This window comes from Notolepis coatsorum, assembly GCF_963971535.1.
Source record: "Notolepis coatsorum genome assembly, chromosome: 20".
Classification (NCBI taxonomy): domain Eukaryota; kingdom Metazoa; phylum Chordata; class Actinopteri; order Aulopiformes; family Paralepididae; genus Notolepis; species Notolepis coatsorum.
In genome coordinates this window covers 5666482-5689209 of record NC_140184.1, presented here as the reverse complement: position 1 = coordinate 5689209, position 22728 = coordinate 5666482, and the positions used below count along the sequence as shown (strand labels likewise).

General features: G+C 41.2%; 1 protein-coding gene across 1 annotated transcript in view; it reads left to right on the top strand.

Annotated features, from left to right (window-relative positions):
• The first annotated feature begins 9255 nt into the window (after positions 1-9255).
• qser1 (glutamine and serine rich 1) overlaps positions 9256-22728 on the top strand; it is a 63865-nt gene continuing 50392 nt past the window's right edge. The window contains exon 1 of the mRNA XM_084337614.1: positions 9256-9606. Within this exon, the coding sequence (XP_084193740.1) occupies positions 9500-9606 (107 nt within the window). The 5' untranslated portion in view covers positions 9256-9499. The remainder of the gene's footprint in view (positions 9607-22728) is intronic.

Here is a 22728-nt window from a genome sequence, read left to right as displayed (position 1 = left end):
AGTACTCTGGTAAAAGTCCTCCATTCAAATTCTACTTAAGTAAAAGTAGTATTTTGTTATTGAATGTACTTAAGTATCTAAAGTAAAAGTACACATTCTACATGACGTTTGTGTATCCATTGACCTATAGGTTGTGTTAAAGTGGTATGTGGTCCAGTTATGCTGCTCTGATTTAAAGGTTATGTTAAAGTGGTATGTGGTCCAGTTATGCTGCTCTGATTTAAAGGTTATGTTAAAGTGGTATGTGGTCCAGTTATGCTGCTCTGATTTAAAGGTTATGTTAAAGTGGTATGTGGTCCAGTTATGCTGCTCTGATTTAAATGCTATGTTAAAGTGGTATGTGGTCCAGTTATGCTGCTCTGATTTAAAGGTTATGTTAAAGTGGTGTGTGGTCCAGTTATGCTGCTCTGATTTAAAGGTTATGTTAAAGTGGTATGTGGTCCAGTTATGCTGCTCTGATTTAAAGGTTATGTTAAAGTGGTGTGTGGTCCAGTTATGCTGCTCTGATTTAAAGGTTATGTTAAAGTGGTGTGTGGTCCAGTTATGCTGCTCTGATTACGTCCTCTTGAAGTTGACGTTGCTTCAAATGTGAAAGTATATAATCTTCATACATTTTTTATTTTGTATATATTATGTTTTCTATGCAAAATCCTTTTCTTTAAACTAAAGTAACTAGTAACTGATGGGTTCAAATAAATGTAGTAGAGTAAAAGTATAAAGTTCCCTAAAATGAAATTACACTCCGTACATGTAGCTCGAAAATGTACTTGAGTACAAATACTTAGTTACTCTCCACCACTGCGTTTAGGAAACCTGTATTTGTAAAAGACTAGAAGACCTACACGGCTTCCAAAACCAGTTCCCCTGCCGGTTCGTCTGGCATGTCTCTTCTCAACATGCATTTTATTCCCAGGTGGGCCAACAACAACTCACTGCCACTAAATGTAACTACTAGCTTTCCACCTCAGCCATACATTCAGCCTTGTATACTCTGTGTGTGATGATCCACAGTTCATGACGCGAAGCATCGATCGCGGAACAATCGTCAATGGCAGGTGGGTGTAACGTCTCTACTGGTGGGCTTGATCGCCGTTGGCGTGGTCATTGTCATCATATGCCTTCTGGTGTACTTCAAGGCCTTATTCCCTGCCTGGTGGTAAGTGAAGTGTTGTTGTTGTTGTTGTTGTTGTTGTTATTATATATTATTGTCGCTACTAAAGGGATACTTTGACATTTAGAATTTGAGTAGGTTATTTTTCTCCATTTTTCAAGTGTTTTATTTGTCACATCATGGTACATGTACGTTATAGTGAATGCTTGGTTCTGTATGAGCCTCCTGAGATTGTGCTTTATACAGTAAAGAAAATAATAAAGACGAAACGCTATACAAAATGCAAAGATTAGGTAGAGATGTAGTGCAACTCTTTTTGTAATGGATAAAATATGGTGTGTTTAAAGTGAATGTGCATGTTAGTGTTAGTGTTCCAGTGAGTCCACATTGAGCAGCCTGGTGGCCTGGGGATAGAAGCTCCCTCTGAGTCTCTGTACTGGCCATGAGACTCCGGTAGCGCTTGCCTGGGGATAGAAGCACCTTCTGAGTCTCGCCGTACTGGCCATCAGACTCCTGTAGCGCTAGCTTGACTGCAACAGTGCAAAGAGGCAGATGTTTGGGTGGCTAGAGTCTTTGACTATTCTCTTAGCCTTGGCCCATTGGACATTTGTGCGATTGACGTGGGATGGAAAAGTTCTCTCATTCCTCCTTCAGTTTCCTCAAAATGTACTCTAGCATTAGCATCCATTACAGCCATGGCTATCTGCAGGCCAACTTGTTTCAACGAAGAACGCTAACGCGCCACCACTATAGAGAAACTGAAGGACAAATGTAGAACTTCTCCCGACCACATGGGACAAGTGTCTTGAGGACCAGCTGAAATTCAAGGCTTAAAATGCATGAAGTCTTGTTGTCACCCTACCGGCTAGATTCTCATAAAGTGTGTGTGTGTGGCGCTACCCCTGATTGAATTGATTGATTGATTGATTGATTGATTGATTGAAAACTTTATTAACAGATAGCAGTCCTACAGATGACGTCCTATGAGCAGGCGATACCCAAATGTGGACCATATCCCGGGTATTTATATTTACATAGTCGGCACTCTCATTTCTTTCGCATGTTTACTTAGTTGTGACACAAACATTTCGTTTCAGTTGTTCTACCTTACACCAGTCAAACTAAAAAGTGACTCCAGTCCAATATGTTTTTTATTTTTATTTTTTAACCTTACATACAAATAGGTCAAATGAACATTGAATGTTGAATGACGATGGGAAACGGCATCTTGCCATGATATGTAAATGGTAAATGGACTGCATTTATATAGTGCTTTACAATTTATGCCTCACATTCATTCACATACCGACGGCGGAGGCGACCATGCAAGGTGCCAACCTGCTCATTGGGAGCAGTTTAGGGGTTAAGTGTCTTGCTAAAGGACACTGAGGCACTGCCGGAAGGAGCGGGAATTTAACCGTGAACCGTCCGATTACCAGACGATCGCTCTAACAAACCGATGTTAAAAAAGGAAGGAATATCTCTCAGCACAACACGGTTCAAACTTCAGCATTTATGACAACAAATCGGAGCCAGACAAGGGGATAAAAAGAAGCGGTAAGCTAAGGTAATTTTTCTATAGGTTTATTAGGCGATGCTAATAAAGAGAGATTAGGTTTATTAGCTGATGCTAATAAAGAGATTAGGTTTATTAGGCGATGCTAATAGTGATGGATTCAAATGCACATCTATTTGAATCCATCACAAAAGTGGCAGCTAGTGGGGATGTTTCTAAAATGCACATAAGGAAATATATGAATATTTATTTGAATCCACAACGACTCCATGAAGTGATAAATTGCATGCCGTTTGCTTATGACAGTCCTCTTTCAAACATGCCTTATCAATGATCGGTACGGCTCCAGCGCTGGGAATTAAAATCCACCAGAGCTGGGGGATATATCCAGCAGATATCGAGAGGGGATTTCGCCATGGCCCGGGCTTGACTGTCGTGAAACGTACCAAGAGTTACACCCCTCCCCTTGTCGTTCAACGCATTCATCCCCACTGAAGAAGTATTTTTGTCCTGCAGCAACACACACATGTAAGATGAAGAAGTCTTTGTTTGTCATGCAGCAACACACACATGTAAAATGGGCAACACACAGGAACACGCACGCTTGCATTGGGTCGCCGATGAAATGCCTCTGCGCTTGACCCATCCCCTCCCCCCAAGGGCAGCCGGAAGCAGACGTGGGCTGCGGTGTGGGGCCGCACCCGAGGACCAAGACCAAGTGCTCATGTCAGTCTTCCATCAGGGACGTGACCGCGTTAGCGATCTGTTCTGCATGTTTTTCCATTGGATTTATCCCTTTTTTGCGAGCACAGGGAGAACATGCAAACTCCACACAGAAGGGCCCAGGAGATACCCCACCTGGGTACCTGGTAGGCGGGAATCGAACCCAGGACCTTTCTTGCTGTGAGGCGACAGTGTTCACCACTACACCACTGTACATTCAGTGTTCATTTGACCAACTTGTCAGGCAAAAGGAGGAGAGGAAGAACTATCTATGGCAGTAGAGTTGCTTTTCTGTTTTTATTGGGTTTAAAATAGAACTATTGAAACGGAGGTATACAGATTCATCACACACCCTACACAAGCAATCCTAAATTATTGAAATGTTTGTCTTCCCCTCTTAGCTCACGGCCAGGAAGTAGTCAAGGAAGTGTTCAAGAATATGCAACATGAAGCGGATGGTTTTGCTACTTGCATGCACCTTGGGAAGTTCAAATCTAACCTACATTGAATTGTATAATTATACCATGGGTGAAATCCTCTTTCAGTGCCTCTGTGCCTGTTTTCTTAGGCAGTTAGCAGTTTTTATAAAAGAAAATTGTATTCGACTAAGGTTGGCAGTCGACTACAGCTCCTTTCGACCGATTAGTCAACTAATCGACTAATAGGGGTCAGCCCTATAGTGCTTATGGCTAGTTTTTTCCTTCTGTAGTCTACATTTTAACTATAACATTTGCCATTTCTTTTTAGCCTTTGTAATTCTCTGTTCTTCATATTAAAATTGATCTTGTAATATTTTTAACTGCCAGTGCCAAACCAGCTTGTTTTTCACTGTGTCCATATGTCTTTTCTTTCTTGGTACTGGTTTCTTAGGTATGATCATGCATTCCAATGGCTTTTAGTGTAACGTCAAACCTGTGTATGAGAGACCCACTGTTTAAAGTTTTGTTTCAGTGTTCGCTACATTTTACTTTGAAAATGAAGAAACTATTGTGTAGGCGGTTTATGCTATTTGCTGGAATAGTGCTAGTCTTAAAGGGATATTAGTACTTTTAGTAGAACTTACCACCTTATCCACTATCAACACCACCATTCCTCCCAGATATCGGACTCCTCATTCACTTCCACTGATTTTGGTGACTTAGTCTATTATAAACAAACAAGAATCTGTGTCAAAGGTACATGTTTATTTAGCTAATGTTGGAATATTTTTTTCTCACTTGATAAATGTAGTTTGACCAACTCAACTTTTCACAGAACGTTTTAGAATCTTTCTTCCAATAAGGCAGCACGTAACCATGGTAACCACTCTCCAAACATTCCATGCAAGGCAAAGATACATGCCGCCTTTAAAATTGACCGGATCTGCTTTTATTTAATTTTTTATTTATTTAATTTTATTTTATTTAGGTAAATTGTTACATTTAAAAAAAAAAAAACCCAAATGCCAAAACGAATACATACCGTTGACTGAGATTTGTCTGTTTTATTTAAATCTGACCAGCAGTCATTTGTACTTCAGAAGTATGATGATATGATGATATTTGGACTAAGTCCCCAAAATTAATGGAAGTGAATGAGAAACCTGACACCTGGGAGGATTGGTGGTGTTGACAACAGGGACAGCTGTGGTTGCTAGCTTACTTGAAGACCACCTTAGATGGAGGCAAGACTGCTGAATTTTGACAAGTTCTACTAAAGTGAAGTATCCCTTTTAAGTTACAATCCCTCCCAAGTGTGTGGGCTGCTGAGTGAAAGTACTGCGATCAGGGTAGTTTTACAGAACAAGATTAGTATTGGTTTAATGTGAAGAGCGAGGGTGGATGTGTCTGCAGGACGGTTCTCTCCACTGAAATAGCAAGGAGAATGAAGTAAATTGTTGATATTGCCATGAAAAATTAAGCTTTAAAGGGAAATATTACCAAAATATTAATATTATACCATTTTGTGACCTTTGTCAGTGAATACCACGATCACAACACCAGAGGGAGCTCCACAAATCATGTTAAACCCAGATTCTGCTCAAACAAGGGACTAAACACGTTTCGCAATTATGCCACATCAATGTGGAACGCCCTGGTCCTTGACATGGACCACACACATTGACAGTGTTGTGAAGAAGGCACGACAACGCCTCTACTTCCTCAGGCGACTAAGGAAGTTCCAAGTCAGTCAGAAGATCCTTAAGAACTTCTACTCATGTACAATAGAGAGCATCTTGACTGGCAACATCACCTCCTGGTTTGGGAATAGCACTGCACAAGACCGAAGCAGACTACAAAGAGTGACACGTTCAGCCGAACGCACAATTGGAGGGGGGCTCCCCACCCTCCAGAACATTTACAACAAGCGTTGCAGGGGCAAGGCTAAGAGAATCATTAAAGACTCCAGTCACCTGAACAACTGCCTCTTTGAACTGCTGCGGTCAGGCAAGCGATACCGGAGTCTCAAGGCGAGCACAGAAAGACTCAGAAGAAGCTTCTATCCCCAGGCCATCAGGCTGCTAAACGAACAATGAACACTACACAACAACAACCATCAAACGCACATAGCACACACATCCACACGCACACACTCACTTTAAACAAACACTGTAGCACCCACTCCACACACTTTATAGCACACACCCACTTTAAACAAACACACTGTAGCACCCACTCCCCACACTTTATATTTATTGATGAAGGATTGCACTACAACTCGTACACCTTACTGTAAATTGTACCTCATCCCATTTCTGCTTTGCACTATATAGTACTGTACATTAGTACACTGCATAGTATTGTATATTATATGGTAACTCAGTTACGTCTATTCTGCATCGAACATTGTACATATGTCTATACTGAACACTGTGATCTCATTTTCTACTTCTAAATTACATGCTATACTATGTTATTTGATACTATCTTGTCTAGCACAGTCTCTGGAGCGTAACAGTAAGAAGCATTTTGTATGAAAGTATTCTGTACTTCTGTATGACTACTATTAAAGAAACTTGAAACCTACCCAAAGCTGTAAAGGAATGTGAATGACTACCCACTTTCAAAACCACTCAAAGAACACCTACGGGGGACTGCAATTAGAAACTGGCCCCTGTAAATGTCCTAACACAACCCCCTCCAATGTACAGTAAATTACCAAGTATGGTTTTGTCAATATTCCAATGTACAGTTTTGCTTGTACAGTTGTACAGTGTTCCCCACCCACCCCTCCTACCCAACCCCCCCACCCCCACCCAACCACCTCCAATGTACAGTTTTTACGTCAAATACTCTTTTCTGGACTCTTTTTGTATCACAAACAGTACTGTATTTGCAAATCTGGTATGTCATAAATGTATAGATGTAGCAGTAGGCCTACTGTCTATCTGTATGTCATGTATGTCATATATGTCCTGATTAATTGAAAATGGGGGACCCTGATGTAAACAAGACGAAAGTCTTTCTCTGGTCTGCAATTGTGTGTATTGAGCTGTACTGTATTGTATCCATTCTGCAATCTGTTAATAAAGTTTTCAATCAATTGCATATTATGTCTTTCATCTAGAAATATTGCTGGTTCGCCAAAGGCTTCCAGTGTGTCTGAATATGTAACATCTTATCTCATCTCTTACTCGATCTCTTAAAACCCCCTTGGATCACCACATGTGATGAATGCCACAATCCATACTAACCTCTGAGATGTACATTTTGTTCTACTCTATTGTGACTTAATGTAGCATCTAAAGAGGCTGGTGGTGGCTGTTGTGTTTTAACACACTGGCGATAAAAGTAACCGGGGTGTGGGGATGTTCCAAACGAAGGCTAACTTATTTTAGAGGCGCTCTCTCTGTCCTGCTGCACACACACACACACACACACACACACACCTACACACCCCACATTCTCATATTAAATCAGCTGATTTCAATAGGCCTCTCTAAAATACTTAACAGACTCTTTTTTTTTTTTAAGATAGCTCTGGTTTTTGGACCCTTAGCCATATTTCTTATCGGTGATGATGATCAGTAGAGTCCTTCCTCAGCACAGTCAATGCTGTTCCTCGGATTAGCTCCGGGTAGTTGGCCACGATCCATCCAATGCAAAGTCAATGGGGTCAAACTCCCATCTGGTGCTAGTATGAGGAACGGCATGGATTGTGCTGAGAAAGGACTCTACCGATCAACATCATCGTTTTGGTAATTAAGGAATAGGGTATAGGGTTCCAAAAACCAGAATGAATCCCTTTTTAAGTGCTTTATTATGGCTAGACTCATGACTGGACAAACCATTATGCTATAGTGTCTAATTGCTGTGACTTGATGAAGAAAGGGCAGGTGAATGTGTCCCACCACGCATATAGTACTATAGTTCCTGTTTCTTACGTCTCTGGAATTAATTTAGCTAAAGTTCAGGATGACCGTATGTGCATAATGTTCTGTATGCTGTGTGTTGCTGCTGTGAGATTGTAAGCATTAACTACCTAAAAGAAGCAGTGAAGCCAGACCAGCACTCTCGGGTTCAAAATTTAATGGCAGCCTGAAACAAACATGTTTCGGAATTACATATTCCTTCGTCAGTGTTATAGCTTGCAAGCTATAACACTGACGAAGGAATATGTAATTCCGAAACATGTTTGTTTCAGGCTGCCATTAAATTTTGAACCTGAGAGTGCTGGTCTGGCTTCACTGCTTCTTTTATATAATACTTAATGGGATTTCAGCACCCAGTGTCGTATCTTGAGAGCGCGGTCTAACTTGACATTTGAAGCATTAACTACCTGAAATGTAAAGATGTCGGATGTTTTGAATAAATTGATATTTTAATTATAATGGCTTGTTTTGTAGTGATGTGTGTGTGTATGCGTGCGTGAGTGCGCTTGGCAGAGAAGTCAAGATTCAGGATCGCTCTGATTTTGAATCATCCTACCACAGTAAATGGTACCTAATTGATAAATACCGAGGAGGAGAGATGATTGATTGATTGATTGAAAACTTTATTAACAGATTGCAGAATGGGTACAATACAGTACAGCTCAATACACACAATTGTTAAGGGCATGCAGACCAGAGAAAGACTTTCGTCTGGTTTACATCAGGGTCCCCCATTTTCAATTCATCAGGACATATGACATACAGATAGACAGTACTGCTACATCTATACATTTATGACATACCAGATTTGCAAATACAGTAGCCTACTGTTTGTGATACAAAAAGAGTCCAGAAAAGGGAGTATATACATTTGACGTAAAAACTACATTGGAGGAGGTTGGGTGGGGGGTGGGGGTGGGTAGGAGGGGTTGGGGGGGGGGGGGACACTGTACAACTGTACAAGCAAAACTGTACATTGGAATATTGACAACCATACTAGGTAATTTACTGTACATTGGAGGGGGTTGGGGGGCGGAGAAACACCACAAACAAGCAAAACTGTACATTGGAATATTGACAACCATACTGGTAAATTACTGTACATTGGAGGGGGTTGGGTTAGGACATTTACAGGGGCCAGTTTCTTCTTTGAGACTGAAGATTGATTGGTTGACAATTGTATTAACAGATTGCAGAATGGGTACAATACAGTACAACTCAATACACACAATTGGGGATGCAGACCAGAGAAAGACTTTCGTCTCGTCTACATCAGGGTCCCCCATTTTCAATTCATCATAACATATATGACACACAACATACAGATAGACAGTACTGCTACATCTATACATTTATGACATACCAGATTTGCAATCTACAGATAAATTCCATATCTTTATTTCACACAAGGCTCCTATAGAGGAACCATGCAGGTCAGTCAGTGGGAATGAAAATAATATCAAACTTGCTTCCAACTAAAGTCTGTGCGGCGGTGCATCCTGGGAAATCAACCAACACACGGGGCGACATGAAACCATGCAGCGCCGCCGCCGCCGCGCACAGTTTTTTGATGACGGAAGAGATGAACAATTATTAACACATTCGCACATGAAGAGGAGGTAAACTTTCTCCAGCAGCATATCAGTAGCATTAGCTCTGCGTCGCTAATATGATGTGATCGTGCTTCTCGACACCACCGGGACCGTGCTATAGTAGAATGTGTGCTGCCCGCTGCTGCTGCTCTACAAAGCTGCGTCGCGGTGGGAAGTAGTGCCGCCGCCGCTCTCACCGCCGGGTGATGGACAGGAACTATCCCGCCTCCAGCCTCGCGGACGCGCTGGTCCCCGCAGCGCAGACCGTGGCCTGGGCCTACGAACGCAGCACCGCGGCCGGTATCAAGCCGAGGTAAGAAGAGATGAAGGAGAGGAGGGCGGGTCACCTTCCAAAGGAAATGTCGGTGATGACGACGGGGCCTAGTTAGTAGCGGGGCGATGATAATCAAGAACACTGACGAGGTTCTTCTTGTTGGTGTCTGGGGGGACATTTAGTAAGGTTTCATTGGAAGAATTGTCAAGTTGTATTATGTCGATTATTATCATCGTGGAACTTTATTATGGAATGTGTTTCGTGGAAAATTGGGGACGCGTCGCGTAGTTGGCAATAATGTTTTTTTTCCTGAGCAGCTAACGTTATTGGTCTCTCACCTTGCCAATGTCCGACACAAGCACAACCCTCTGTGTTTATGTTTACTAACGTTATTGGTGATGTCGTGAGCTCACTATCTCCTGTGTTTATGTCGCGAGCTCACTTATCTCCTGTGTTTATGTCGCTAGCTCACTATCTCCTGTGTTTATGTGAGCTCACTATCTCCTGTGTTTATGTCGCGAGCTCACTATCTCCTGTGTTTATGTCACGAGCTCACTATCTCCTGTGTTTATGTCGCAAGCTCACTATCCTGTGTTTATGTCGCAAGCTCACTATCTCCTGTGTTTGTGAGCTCACTATCTCCTGTGTTTATGTGAGCTCACTATGTGTTTATGTATACTAACGTTATTGGTGATATCCCAAGCTCACTATCTCCTGTGTTTATGTATACTAATGTTATTGGTGGTGTCGCGAGCTCACTATCTCCTGTGTTTATGTATACTAATGTTATTGGTGATGTCGCGAGCTCACTCTCCTGTGTTTATGTGAGCTCACTATCTCCTGTGTTTATGTCGCGAGCTCACTATCTCCTGTGTTTATGTGAGCTCACTATCCTGTGTTTATGTCACGAGCTCACTATCTCCTGTGTTTATGTCGCAAGCTCACTATCCTGTGTTTATGTCGCAAGCACACTATCTCCTGTGTTTGTGAGCTCACTATCTCCTGTGTTTATGTGAGCTCACTATGTGTTTATGTATACTAACCTTATTGGTGATATCCCAAGCTCACTATCTCCTGTGTTTATGTATACTAATGTTATTGGTGATGTCGCGAGCTCACTATCTCCTGTGTTTATGTATACTAATGTTATTGGTGATGTCGCGAGCTCACTATCTCCTGTGTTTATGTCGCGAGCTCACTATCTCCTGTGTTTATGTCGCGAGCTCACTATCTCCTGTGTTTATGTCGTGAGCTCACTATCTCCTGTGTTTATGTCGCAAGCTCACTATATCCTGTGTTTATGTCGCAAGCTCACTATCTCCTGTGTTTATGTCGCAAGCTCACTATCTCCTGTGTTTATGTATACTAACGTTATTGGTGGTGTCGCGAGCTCACTATCTCCTGTGTTTATGTATACTAACGTTATTGGTGATATCTAGGGATGCACCGAATGGGAAATTCTTGGCCGAAACCGATACCGAAAATAGGAAACAGTTGGCCGAAAACCGAATGCCGAAAGGCCGAAAATGATTAATATAAATATATATATATATATATATATATATTTTTTAGCTACCTGATTATGGCAAAAGACATGATTATGGCTAAACTTAACTTAAATAATATTAATAATCACTATTATTGGCCCATAAAACATTTATTCAGCACTTTTGAATGCATACATTAATTCCAGACTGTTAAGACTAAAAGACTACAACGATTGATGACGACTTCCTGTCCTCGCATTTCCATTTCCGGTTTAACGATACATTTTCAACAACAGATTGCTGCTAATTAAACACTTCATTTAAACGGAGTAACGTTAACGTTATGTCGAGTTCATACGTGTAGTATGAACTCGTCATAACGTTAACATTACTCAGTGTCCACTGTTGCTGCCACCGTTGCGTCGCAGATGGATGGTACACTGTTAGCTCCGTAGCTAATCCGCTCCTAGACTACTGATAGCAGTACCGTTAACGTCGGAGCTAGGGGTGCACCGATATATCGGTCGGGTATCGGTATCGGCCGATAAGTGCCTTGTTGACTGCTATCGGCCTATCGGCCGATAAGCTCAAATGTGCCGATAGCAGTCGCCGATAAATACCCATCAATTTGTGTAGCGTCAAAAGGCAAAAAAAAAAAGTTCACTCGCGCGATCTACCTGCACAACGCCCGCCGTCCCCCCCACACACACACAATCTACTGCATCAAAGTAACTATTTATGATTAACAAGGCATTCGTTTTGTGGCATTAGCGTTATATAGTTAGTGTTACACGGACAATAACATCAGCATATTATTATTACCCATAGCAGCAAGGCATTACTCCGAGTCCGTTCATTAGCTCGGTTCCATTCCGTTGCTCATTCCGTACCCAACTACACATTCTGCAATCTGTTAATAAAGTTTTCAACCAGACAAATGTATAGAAAGGCTTTGTTTTATTATAACATTTGTTGCAGTAAAATCATTATGTCTCATTTGGTCATGCGTGGAGCGCCGGTCGGCGGGCCGGGCAGCTAACGTAGCTACGTTATTAGCTATTAGATGCAAGACTAACGTTACTGGTGAAAATGTGATTTGCGTTGGAATACTCCTTTGTCAACTTGCTGTACTTTGCTTGCAGGTCTGCAGTCATTATTGCTGCATTATGAATAGCCGCAACTTTAGCCAAGGTAACGTTATGGCTAAACCTTTAACAATAGTTAACGCTAGCTTTCGGTTAGCTGTTCAATGCTATTAATAACAACTCCCCGTCAACACCCTCTCTCGGGAAGATGGCATTTAAGAAAGTATCTGCTGTTAAAATGAAGTGTTACACGTTCAATAACAAGCATATTATTTACCCGAAGATAGCAGTAAACAAGGCATTACTCCGTTAGTACGTTCATAGCTCGGTTCCATTCCGTTGCTCATTCCGTACCCAACTACACATTCTGCAATCTGTTAATAAAGTTTTCAACCAGACAAATGTATAGAAAGGCTTTGTTTTATTATAACATTTGTTGCAGTAAAATCATTATGTCTCATTTGGTCATGCGTGGAGCGCCGGTAGCTACGTTAAGTGTGTTCTGCTCTCGCAAACAGAACATGCCCGGAAGTAGAAAAATTTATAAACGCTTGCCGATTGGTGGTAAGGACAGCAGGAGGTGGGTGCTAGCGGTCACCGGTGTGGCGTAATTGGCCGAATCGACTGTCAATCAAAATGGTTCCATTGCATTGGTTGAAAGCTCTGGTTGAGAGAATAGTATCCTGCTGCAGGCCGCAAGAATGGTTCCATTGCATTGGTTGAAAGCTCTGGTTGAGAAAATAGTATCCCTCTGCAGGCCGCAAGACGATACTGGGAGAGAGATAGTGATACCATAAACATATTTCTTGATGTTTCCTTTTTTTAAGTAAGTAAAGAGGCCTACAAATACAAACATACACATACAAATATACAGTAGTTTCATTAAAAATTTTTTTTTTTTTTTTTTTTTTTACAAATACTTATATACAAATATACAAATATCGGTATCGGTATCGGCCGATAGTGTTAGTTGAACAATCGGTATCGGTATCGGCGGCCAATTTTCATATCGGTGCATCCCTAGTCGGAGCTGATCAATACTCCGGTTTTTTCTAATTTAGTTTAGAACCGGGTTTCGGGGGGCATCCCTACTCCCAAGAGGAGTTAGTTATCACAGGCTGTAGAATGCAGGAAGAGCTGCCAAGCTGCTCACGTTACATGTTGCGCATGCTACCGATATGTCTGTAGTCGCGTTTTGATGACGTCATCACAACAACACGTTATTTGACTTTCGGTCATATATTTTCGGTGCTAAAACCCTTTCGGCCGAAAGAGCCGTTTTAACCATTTTCGGCCGATCATTTTCGGTAGCCGATCATTTTCGGTGCATCCCTAGTGATATCACAAGCTCACTATCTCCTGTGTTTATGTATACTAACTAGGGATGGGTACCGAATTCTGTACGTTTGAGGTACCGAACCGAAACGGTATCGATTCAAGTGAGATACCGAAAAAAATTATTACCTTTTTTTTTCTTTTTTCTTTTTTTTTTGCTTTTTTCTTTTCATGTCAACGTTCACACGCACAATATATGCTTACCTAGGATTTGACTTGATTCAACAACAAAGCAGTCGGAGCAATGGCAAGCCGAAAACGGTCGAAATTGTAGTTATTTGAAGTTTGGATTATTTTTTTCACGACTGAGGTAGGTAAATAAAAATTCTTGAGAAAGTACCGAAAAAAGGTACTGTTGGGTACCGTATCGGTTCAAATGTGAAAGGTACCCATCCCTAATACTAACGTTATGTCGCAAGCTCACTATCTCCTGTGTTTATGTGAGCTCACTATCTCCTGTGTTTTCTGTAGCAAGCTCACCTGTGTGTATGTGAGCTTACTATCTCCTGTGTTTATGTGAGCTCACTATCTCCTGTGTTTATGTCGTGAGCCCACTATCCTGTGTTTATGTGAGCTCACTATCTCCTGTGTTTATGTATACTAACGTTATTGGTGATGTCGCAAGCTCACTATCTCCTGTGTTTATGTATACTAGGGCTGGGCGATATATCGATAACGCTAAATATCGCGATGTATTTTAATAATCGATATCGAATATCGTTTTTTTTTTTTTTTTTTTTTTTTTGTGTGACCTGCAACAGGGCAGTTTTAAAACCAGAGACAGTGGACAGACTTGTCTTTCTTGCCTGCAACTTAAAGTAATGGCTTTGCTTGTCCAAATGACAATACTGACCAAATTGAGATGTATTTTTCTCTTGTCCATTTATTTTGTTTGCTTTCTAATTTAAAATACAGTTTGAAACCGTCTGTACACAGTAGGCTATGTGTGCTAGCAGAGCTAGACTCCAGTCACGAGTCACGGTGCACATGTGCGGTGGTTTGTCCACCAAAAAAGCGCCAAAAGATCGCAAATAAACTAGCAGAGCCAGAACTGTTCAACTCCCCTGGAGCCACAGCCAGCAGAGAAGCCGGTTTACTTTCGCTTTTAAACCAGCTGCAGCCTGAGAACTGGAGTGTGAGGGGATGTAACACTAAAGATGGCGGCAACGACAAAGAATTGCTGCAAAATAAACATACATCTGTTGTTTAAAAAAAAAAAAAAAAATTATACTTATAACAATTTAGATAATTATCGATATAGAGAAATATGATAACATTATCATATCGTTATCGCGATATGATTTTTTTCCATATCGCCCAGCCCTAATGTATACTAACGTTATTGGTGATATCACAAGCTCACTATCTCCTGTGTTTATGTATACTAATGTTATTGGTGATGTCACAAGCTCACTATCTCCTCTCTCCTGTGTTTATGTATACCAGCGGTTCCCAAACTTTTTTGGCCGTGCACCCCCTGTCACCTCCCGACCTAGCTGACGCACCCCCTAATGGGTTTCTGTTAGACAAAATTGTTGCTGGTCTCCGTGCACAGATTTTATTTTTTATTTTATCTTCCCACGGCGACTATGGATAGGGAATTTCCTTATTTAATAAAAAAATTCACGACAACACAGGGCTGTACGCTAAGCTTTTTCACTAGGGGCACACTTGCCCCTAAATGAGAAATTTAGGGGCAAAGAATATTTTTTAGGGGCAAATTTTTAAATAACTATTTTACCATTATAGTAGGGCTGGGCGATATGGCCTCTAAATGATATCGCGATATTTTGACATTTCCTCGAAAGCACTTAAAAATGCTTGATTTAACCCTTTGTTGCATACAGTCACGCCAATATGATGATTATAATAAGTCCCTGCTACATATGTTTGCATTATTAAACCATGAAGATGCTTTAAAAAATAATTTAATGAAAATGTACTAAGAGTACTCTACTGACACACTAATAAAAAAAATTATTTACATCTAAGACAATTTATATAAAAACTCTTGGGTGCCTTTTACACAGTACTGTGTTTTCTATCCACGTTAGCCAAACACACACACACACATATATATATATATACACACACACACTACTGTGAGAAAATAATAATCACACAGACTTAATGATTTTAGAATATTTCAGATAATGAAATTAAATGTTTATATCATCAACTATCCAGTAGTTAGTATTTATACTGTGTGTAACATTTGGCTACTTTAAATCATTGAATGTAGAGAGAGAGCGAGAGAGAGAGAGAGGGGGGGCGAGAACGAACAAGAGAGCCAGCCCCCCCCTTCGGGTTTTGTTCTAGGTTCGCGTTTTGATCGTCTAAGCTGCCGTAGGTGATGACGTCACACTCAAATGTAAACAGGAAGAGATGGAGATGGAGACACACGGAGATCGAAATTGAATGATATACAGAAATGAATAACCAATAAATATGAAGTTATGTTTAAACTTCTGTTGTCAAGCGTTGTCGATATAACCCACCCCCTTTCCTCACGAATGGAACTAGTCTTGTGGAGTCCGCTTTGACCGTTTTCCAGGGTTAGCAGAGATCGCTAGTTAGCTTAGCATAATCCTAATGGACACCTTGGTTAGCAGCTACCGTTAGCTCATTGCTCGTGTCAATTAAATTGCATGTTATTAAAGGTCCGCGCTGGTCTGTCTAATGAAATTACAACCGCAACATTATATTGCACTGTACAGCCCTGGTTGTAGGCTAATGTTTTACTACAAGTTGTATGGATTAATTTAGGAGTGAAATGCGAATGAAGGGTTGAAATCACCACTCGCAAGCTTTCCCCCAGATATTATTTTAAACTCGCACGGACCAAATTAGGGGGCAATTTGCGATCATATCATCGCACTGTACAGCCCTGCAACATGGATGCATGTACTCTGCCAGAATGTTTAATATCCATAATACTAAAGGTTTGACTAAGATTTGTATGACATTTTATTGTAAATTATTATTATTATTTTTTTACCACCATTAGCCTTTTCATGGCACGCACCACCTAGAGGGCGCTCGCGCACCACAAGGGGTGCACGCACCACAGTTTGGGAACCACTGATGTATAGTAACGTTATTGGTGGTGTCGCGAGCTCACTATATCCTGTGTTTATGTATACTTACTAGGGATGGGTACCGAATTCGGTACTTTTGAGGTACCGAACCGAAACACGTCGGTACTACCGAGTATCGAATCAAGTGAGAAACTTTTTTTTTTTTTTTTTTTTTTTTTTTTTACTTTTTTCTTTTCATGTCAACGTTCACACACACAATATATGCTTACCTAGGATTTGACTTGATTCAACAACAAAGCAAGCCGAAAACTGTCGAAATTGTAGTTATTTGAAGTTTGGATTTTTTTTTTTTACGACTGAGGCAGGTAAATAAAATTTCTTGAGACTAAAGTACAGAAAAAAGGTACCGTTGGGTACCGGTATCGATTCACAGGTACCGGTATCGGCTCAAATGTGAAAGGTACCCATCCCTAATACTTACGTTATTGGTGATGTCGCGAGCTCACTATCCTGTGTTTATGTATACTAACGTTATTGGTGATGTCGCAAGCTCACTATCTTTTTTTCTTTTTTTTAACCTTCTCTTTCTCCTATTTTTCTCTGATTTTCTCCCCGTCCCAATTTAGTCGTTGTGCCAATTCCCCCCCTCCCCTACCTGGTTGTTGTATGCATGTTCTCCCACGAGTCGGTACAAGGGTGTCCTGATGTCAAACGCACGCTTCCTCCGAGATGTGCGCCGTCAAGCCAGTGACGCTTTTTTCACTTGGCAGCGAGGACTCTCATTGGTGGAGTGTAACGCGTGGGAGGGCACGCTATCTCCACCAAGTCCTGCCCCGCTGAGCAAGCGCCGAGACCTGACCTGCAGGCGTTGCTGTCCACAACGCCAGATTCCCACCCACCAGCTTCCAACTCCCTAATACTGCCAATTGTATTAGTATGAACGAACAGCCAAGCTGGTAGCAACACAGAGAGCCGGGCATATCCTGCGTTGGTGACGAGCGCAATCTCCGCTACGCCACCTGACCGCCCCAAGCTCACTATTTTCTGTGTTTATGTATACTAACGTTATTGGTGGTGTCGCAAGCTCACTATCTCCTGTGTTTATGTCGCAAGCTCACTATCTCCTGTGTTTATGTATACTAACATTATTGGTGATGTCGCGAGCTCACTATCTCCTGTGTTTATGTCGCAAGCTCACTATCTCCTGTGTTTATGTCGCAAGCTCACTATCTCCTGTGTTTATGTCGCGAGCTCACTATCTCCTGTGTTTATGTATACTACTAACGTTATTGGTGGTGTCGCAAGCTCACTATCTCCTGTGTTTAACACTTTGAATTCCTATCACGAGATATCTCGGGTTATCAGCCCGCCCCCTGAATGCCCATCACGAGAATTCTCGTGATTATTTTTTTTTATTAGCGGTCTGAATTCATATTTCATCAACCGAGTCTACCGTTGGTACAGCAGCCCCACCAGGCGCTCAGATGTGAAAAATGCGCCCCCTATCGTCTCACAGATGGTAATGCACCCTTTTGGATTGGACTCAATGAAAATGGATGAGAAAAAAAAACTCCGGAATCCACATTTTACTTCTCACGCATGTAACGGAGCCGATCAGATTCATTGTGGACCCTCAGCACAGCGTGTAATATGTGTTTTACAGTATACGCGTTGGATCAATAAAATGATACATTTTTGGAATGGCTATCAGGAATTGGAATAATCCATTTGGATACCATCTGATCTCGGGTAAGGAATCTATTTTACCAGTCTTAGGATAATCAGACCTGTTTTCACGGAGATATAAGCTTTTCCCCTATATGTGATATGGCTGTTTGACTGTGCGATCAGGAACTCAGAGAATCGATTTTCAGCTCGCGGCACCAGCGTGCATACGTACACATGTACTATCGATAATCTAGCGTTTATTTGAAAACTATTCATAAATAGGCCGAAAAATATTACAATTACAAAAAAATATAGTTCTAGAATATTACAGTACAGGGCGATTATCATGGAATCTTTTTTTCCCCCTTGAAAACGAGGGCTTTTCAAAATGCTATAAAACGGAAATGAACCGATAAAAAAACAATCCGCTTCGACAATGTTGACTGGAAATGAGTCATTGATAAGCGACGGGCAGATTAGACACATAATTTAAAACATAGATTAGGCGATATTAATGCTAGGGATGCACCGAATGGGAAATTATCTTCCGAAACCGATACCGAAAATAGGAAACAGTTGGCCGAAAATGATTCATAGAATAGAATTTTTTTACCAATGTTGTTCAGCTACCTGATTATGGAAAAATATATGATTATGGCAAAACTTAACTTAAATAATAAATAATCGCTATTATGGGTCCATAAAACATTTATTCAGCACTTCTGAATGCATACAGTACATTAATTCCAAGTCAAGTGCATTTTCTTTTCTCTGTAGGATAACTACAAAGTGCATTCAGAACAAAGCCAATGTGCTTTAAAACTGCATAAAGATCTGCACACATGAGAGGGAGAATAGCTTATAGCAGACTTAATGATGTTACTGTAGTGGCTACAGTAAGCATTTTATATAAAAGTACCCCTCCAATGTACAGTAAATTACCTAGTATGGTTGTCAATATTCCAATGTACAGCTTTGCTTGTACAGTTGTACAGTGTTAATTATTGTATTGTATTTTAAATTAATGTTTAATTTAAAATACAGTTTGAAACCATCTGTACCAGTGCATGTGAGCGGATCGGAGCGTGAGCGGCGCGGGGCGCGGAGCGGCCGGTTTTGACGTGAGCGAGGAGTGGGTTTTAAAATGAGTCGGCGCGACGTCCGGAGCGAGAGTTCTCCTCCGCTCCAATCCACTCCAGGTCGCTCACAGTGGTTTAACACTGTTGATGTAATATACATGCAGTACAATGCCAAAGCAACAGATGGCGATGTACAAACATGAAGGCCATTTTCAACCAATGAGAAGGGTGAACCTGTGATATCCTGTTCAGGCTTCACTCCTCCTCCTTCACTCACTCCTGTTAGAAAAAGTATCGACGCCATTGTTGTTGACGTTAGCTTACATGCTAACGTTAATGGCAGCGACCATAGCATTGTGGCTCGGCTAGCCTATCATCGCTTAATAGAGCTAGTGAATGGATAAACAACGTTATTTAACATTGCAGAATGGGTACAATTACAATGCGGCTCAATACAAACAATTGTTAAGGGGCCCAGGGGGTGTAGACTGTTGTAGTTTGAGCTAATTTACACCATGCTCCAAAAAAATGCCGAGCGATCTGGCGCGGGGAGCGGGGAGCGCTCGATTCAAGGTGAGCGGGGAGCGAGCGGAGAGCGACTTGGGGGCGGGGTCAACATGAACGATTAGCGGAGCGGACCAAGCTTTAAAGAGCGAAGAGTGGATTTCTCGGCCGATCCGCTCACGTGGCCTGATCTGTACACAGTATGCTATGTGTGCTAGCAGAGCTAGACTCCAGTCATGAGTCACGGTGCACATGTGCGGTGGTTTGTCCACCAAAAAAGCGCCAAAAGATAGAAAAGAAACTAGCAGAGCCAGAACTGTTCAACTCCCCTGGAGCCACAGCCAGCAGAGAAGCCGGTTTACTTTAGCTTTTAAACCAGCTACAGCCTGAGAACTGGAGTGTGAGGGGATGTAACACTAAAGATGGCGGCAACGACAAAGAATTGCTGCAAAATAAACATACATCTGTTGTTTAAAAAAAAGAAATATATATATATATATATATATTTTTTTATACTTATAACAATTTCGATAATTATCGATATCGAATGATATGATAACATTATCATATCGTTATCGCGATATGATTTTTTGCCATCGCCCAGCCCTATGGGAACGTTATATTTTTTCATTGTCGTGTTAATACCATCGTGAATATAAGTATGTTTTTAAGGTTTTCTGCAGTAATTCCTAAAACGTGAGTTATAGGCCCTGACGCATATGATAGATTATCGATTGGCGTTTCTTTCCTATACACGCTATATTAAAAAATTCAAATGTATATGATCGGTATACATTATGCTTCATCATGCGCAGGGGAGGAAACTAACTTTTTGGCTTACCAGCCAACTGGCGAGTATCTGATTTTTTTTACCAGCCAAACAGATTTTTTACCAGACAAAAAAAATCGCTAATTGTGATAATTACTTCTTTGTATGTCTTCGTCTAAATAGATTTTCAATCATAGTAAAATAATCACACCGTGTCTCTACTCTTTAAAATATTTATTAGCATAAAACATTAATCTCTACTCTTCACAATATTAGCATAAAACATATTAACATGAAAGAGGGATCTATTCTGGATTGGGTTGGGCTGAACTGGGCAGTGAAAGATGCTGGGTTGGACTGGGTTGGGCAGTGAAAGAAAAAAACCGAAGTATGTTGTGAAGTGTATAGATAGATGTGAAATGTATAGATGTAGCAGTACTGTCTATCATATGTTATGATGAAAATGGGGGACCCTGATGTAAACGAGATGAAATTCTTTCTCTGGTTTGCATCCCCTTAACAATTGTGTGTATTGAGCCGTACTGTATTGTACCCATTCTGCAATCTGTTAATAAAGTTATCAATTAATCAATCAAGTTAACTTTGAACCTCGGTTGTCAAGCCGCGTCAATGTTGTGTATGCATCTGGGTAGGCACACTGTGCCTTTAAGACAGCACGGTGGTCTTACGACAGTGCTGTGAAGTACCGTCAAGTGTTGTGGTAACGTCAGTTGGGTTGGTGTGCTGTTGTGCACAGTGCACTTGAGCTAGCCCCAGTTCATGACTGCGATATGCAAGCCAGGGGCTTTTGAGCATGAAATAAAATGTCTAACCTTACGTCGTAGTCCGGTGCTTTTTTGGAAACGTTATAGTCATAACAGATACACCTAGCTGGCTGCTTTGAGCACACGGGGCTAACGTTAGCTAGCAAGCAGCTATAGCTAAAACGCTAACTAGAAGCGAACCACTGTATACAGTTCCAGTAGACTAACATTACACCTCTGTGATTTAAGTGTGTCCTCCTTAGTAACTTAGACACTAGGGTTGGATGCAGTTCCTCGTTGGTCAGTCTGTCTGTTTTCCATCTTCTGCTGTGTTTAACGTTAACTTCTTCTGCTGTGTTTAACGTTAACTTATCTGTTTGCGAGTGCTCCTGATGGCTAGCCTAGTACCGCGGGACTTTTATTATTATATGTCCGCGGGTTGGCCAGTACTGCGCAAACTTTTATTAAACATTATATGTCCGCGGGTGGTCTTGTGCAGTGCTCTCGTGGCACTGTCAACTAGGGCTGCAACTAATGACTAATTTGGTAGTCGACTAATCTGCCGATTATTTTTTCGATTAGTCGACTAATCGAAAACCAATGTAAACAATTTTTTTTTTTTAATATAAATTACCTATCTTTGTGAAAGTGGCTTCTCAGCTCTGGTCCAGCTGAAGACAGAGCAGAGGAACAGATTGGACATTGAGCATGACCTCAGAGTTGCTTGTCTACCATCACCCCAGACTTTGAGACTCTTGTCAGGACCAAACAACAACATCATAACATGATGATCCCATAGCAAATTAAAATAATGACTCATGAAACATTTGAATTTGGATCTTTAAGCCACTTTAAATGAAAATGTATTTGAAGAACAATACAGCAATCACTCATAACAAGATAAATAAATTAAATAATACAAATTAAAGTGGAAGTGTACTTTAAATAACTTTTGTTTGCTGTGTGTGAGAGGAGTCCGTGTGTGTGTATGTGTGTGTGTCTTACTCTGATCGCTGTGTGAGTGAGAGGAGTGTGTGTACTGTGTAATTTGTGTGTGTGTCTTACTCTGATCGCTGTGTGAGTGAGAGGTGTGTGTGTACTGTGTAATTTGTGTGTGTCTTACTCTGATCGCTGTGAGTGAGAGGTGTGTACTGTGTAATTTGTGTATGTGTGTGTGTCTTACTCTGATCGCTGTGTGTGAGTGAGAGGAGTGTGAATGTGTGTATGTCTTACTCTGATCGCTGTGTGTGAGAGAGAGGAGTGTGAATGTGTGTGTGTCTTACTCTGATCGCTGTGTGTGAGTGAGAGGAGTGTGTATGTGTGTGTGTCTTACTCTGATCGCTGTGTGTGAGTGAGAGGAGTGTGTATGTGTGTGTCTTACTCTGATCGCTGTGTGTGAGTGAGAGGAGTGCGTGTGTAATGTATTGTGTGT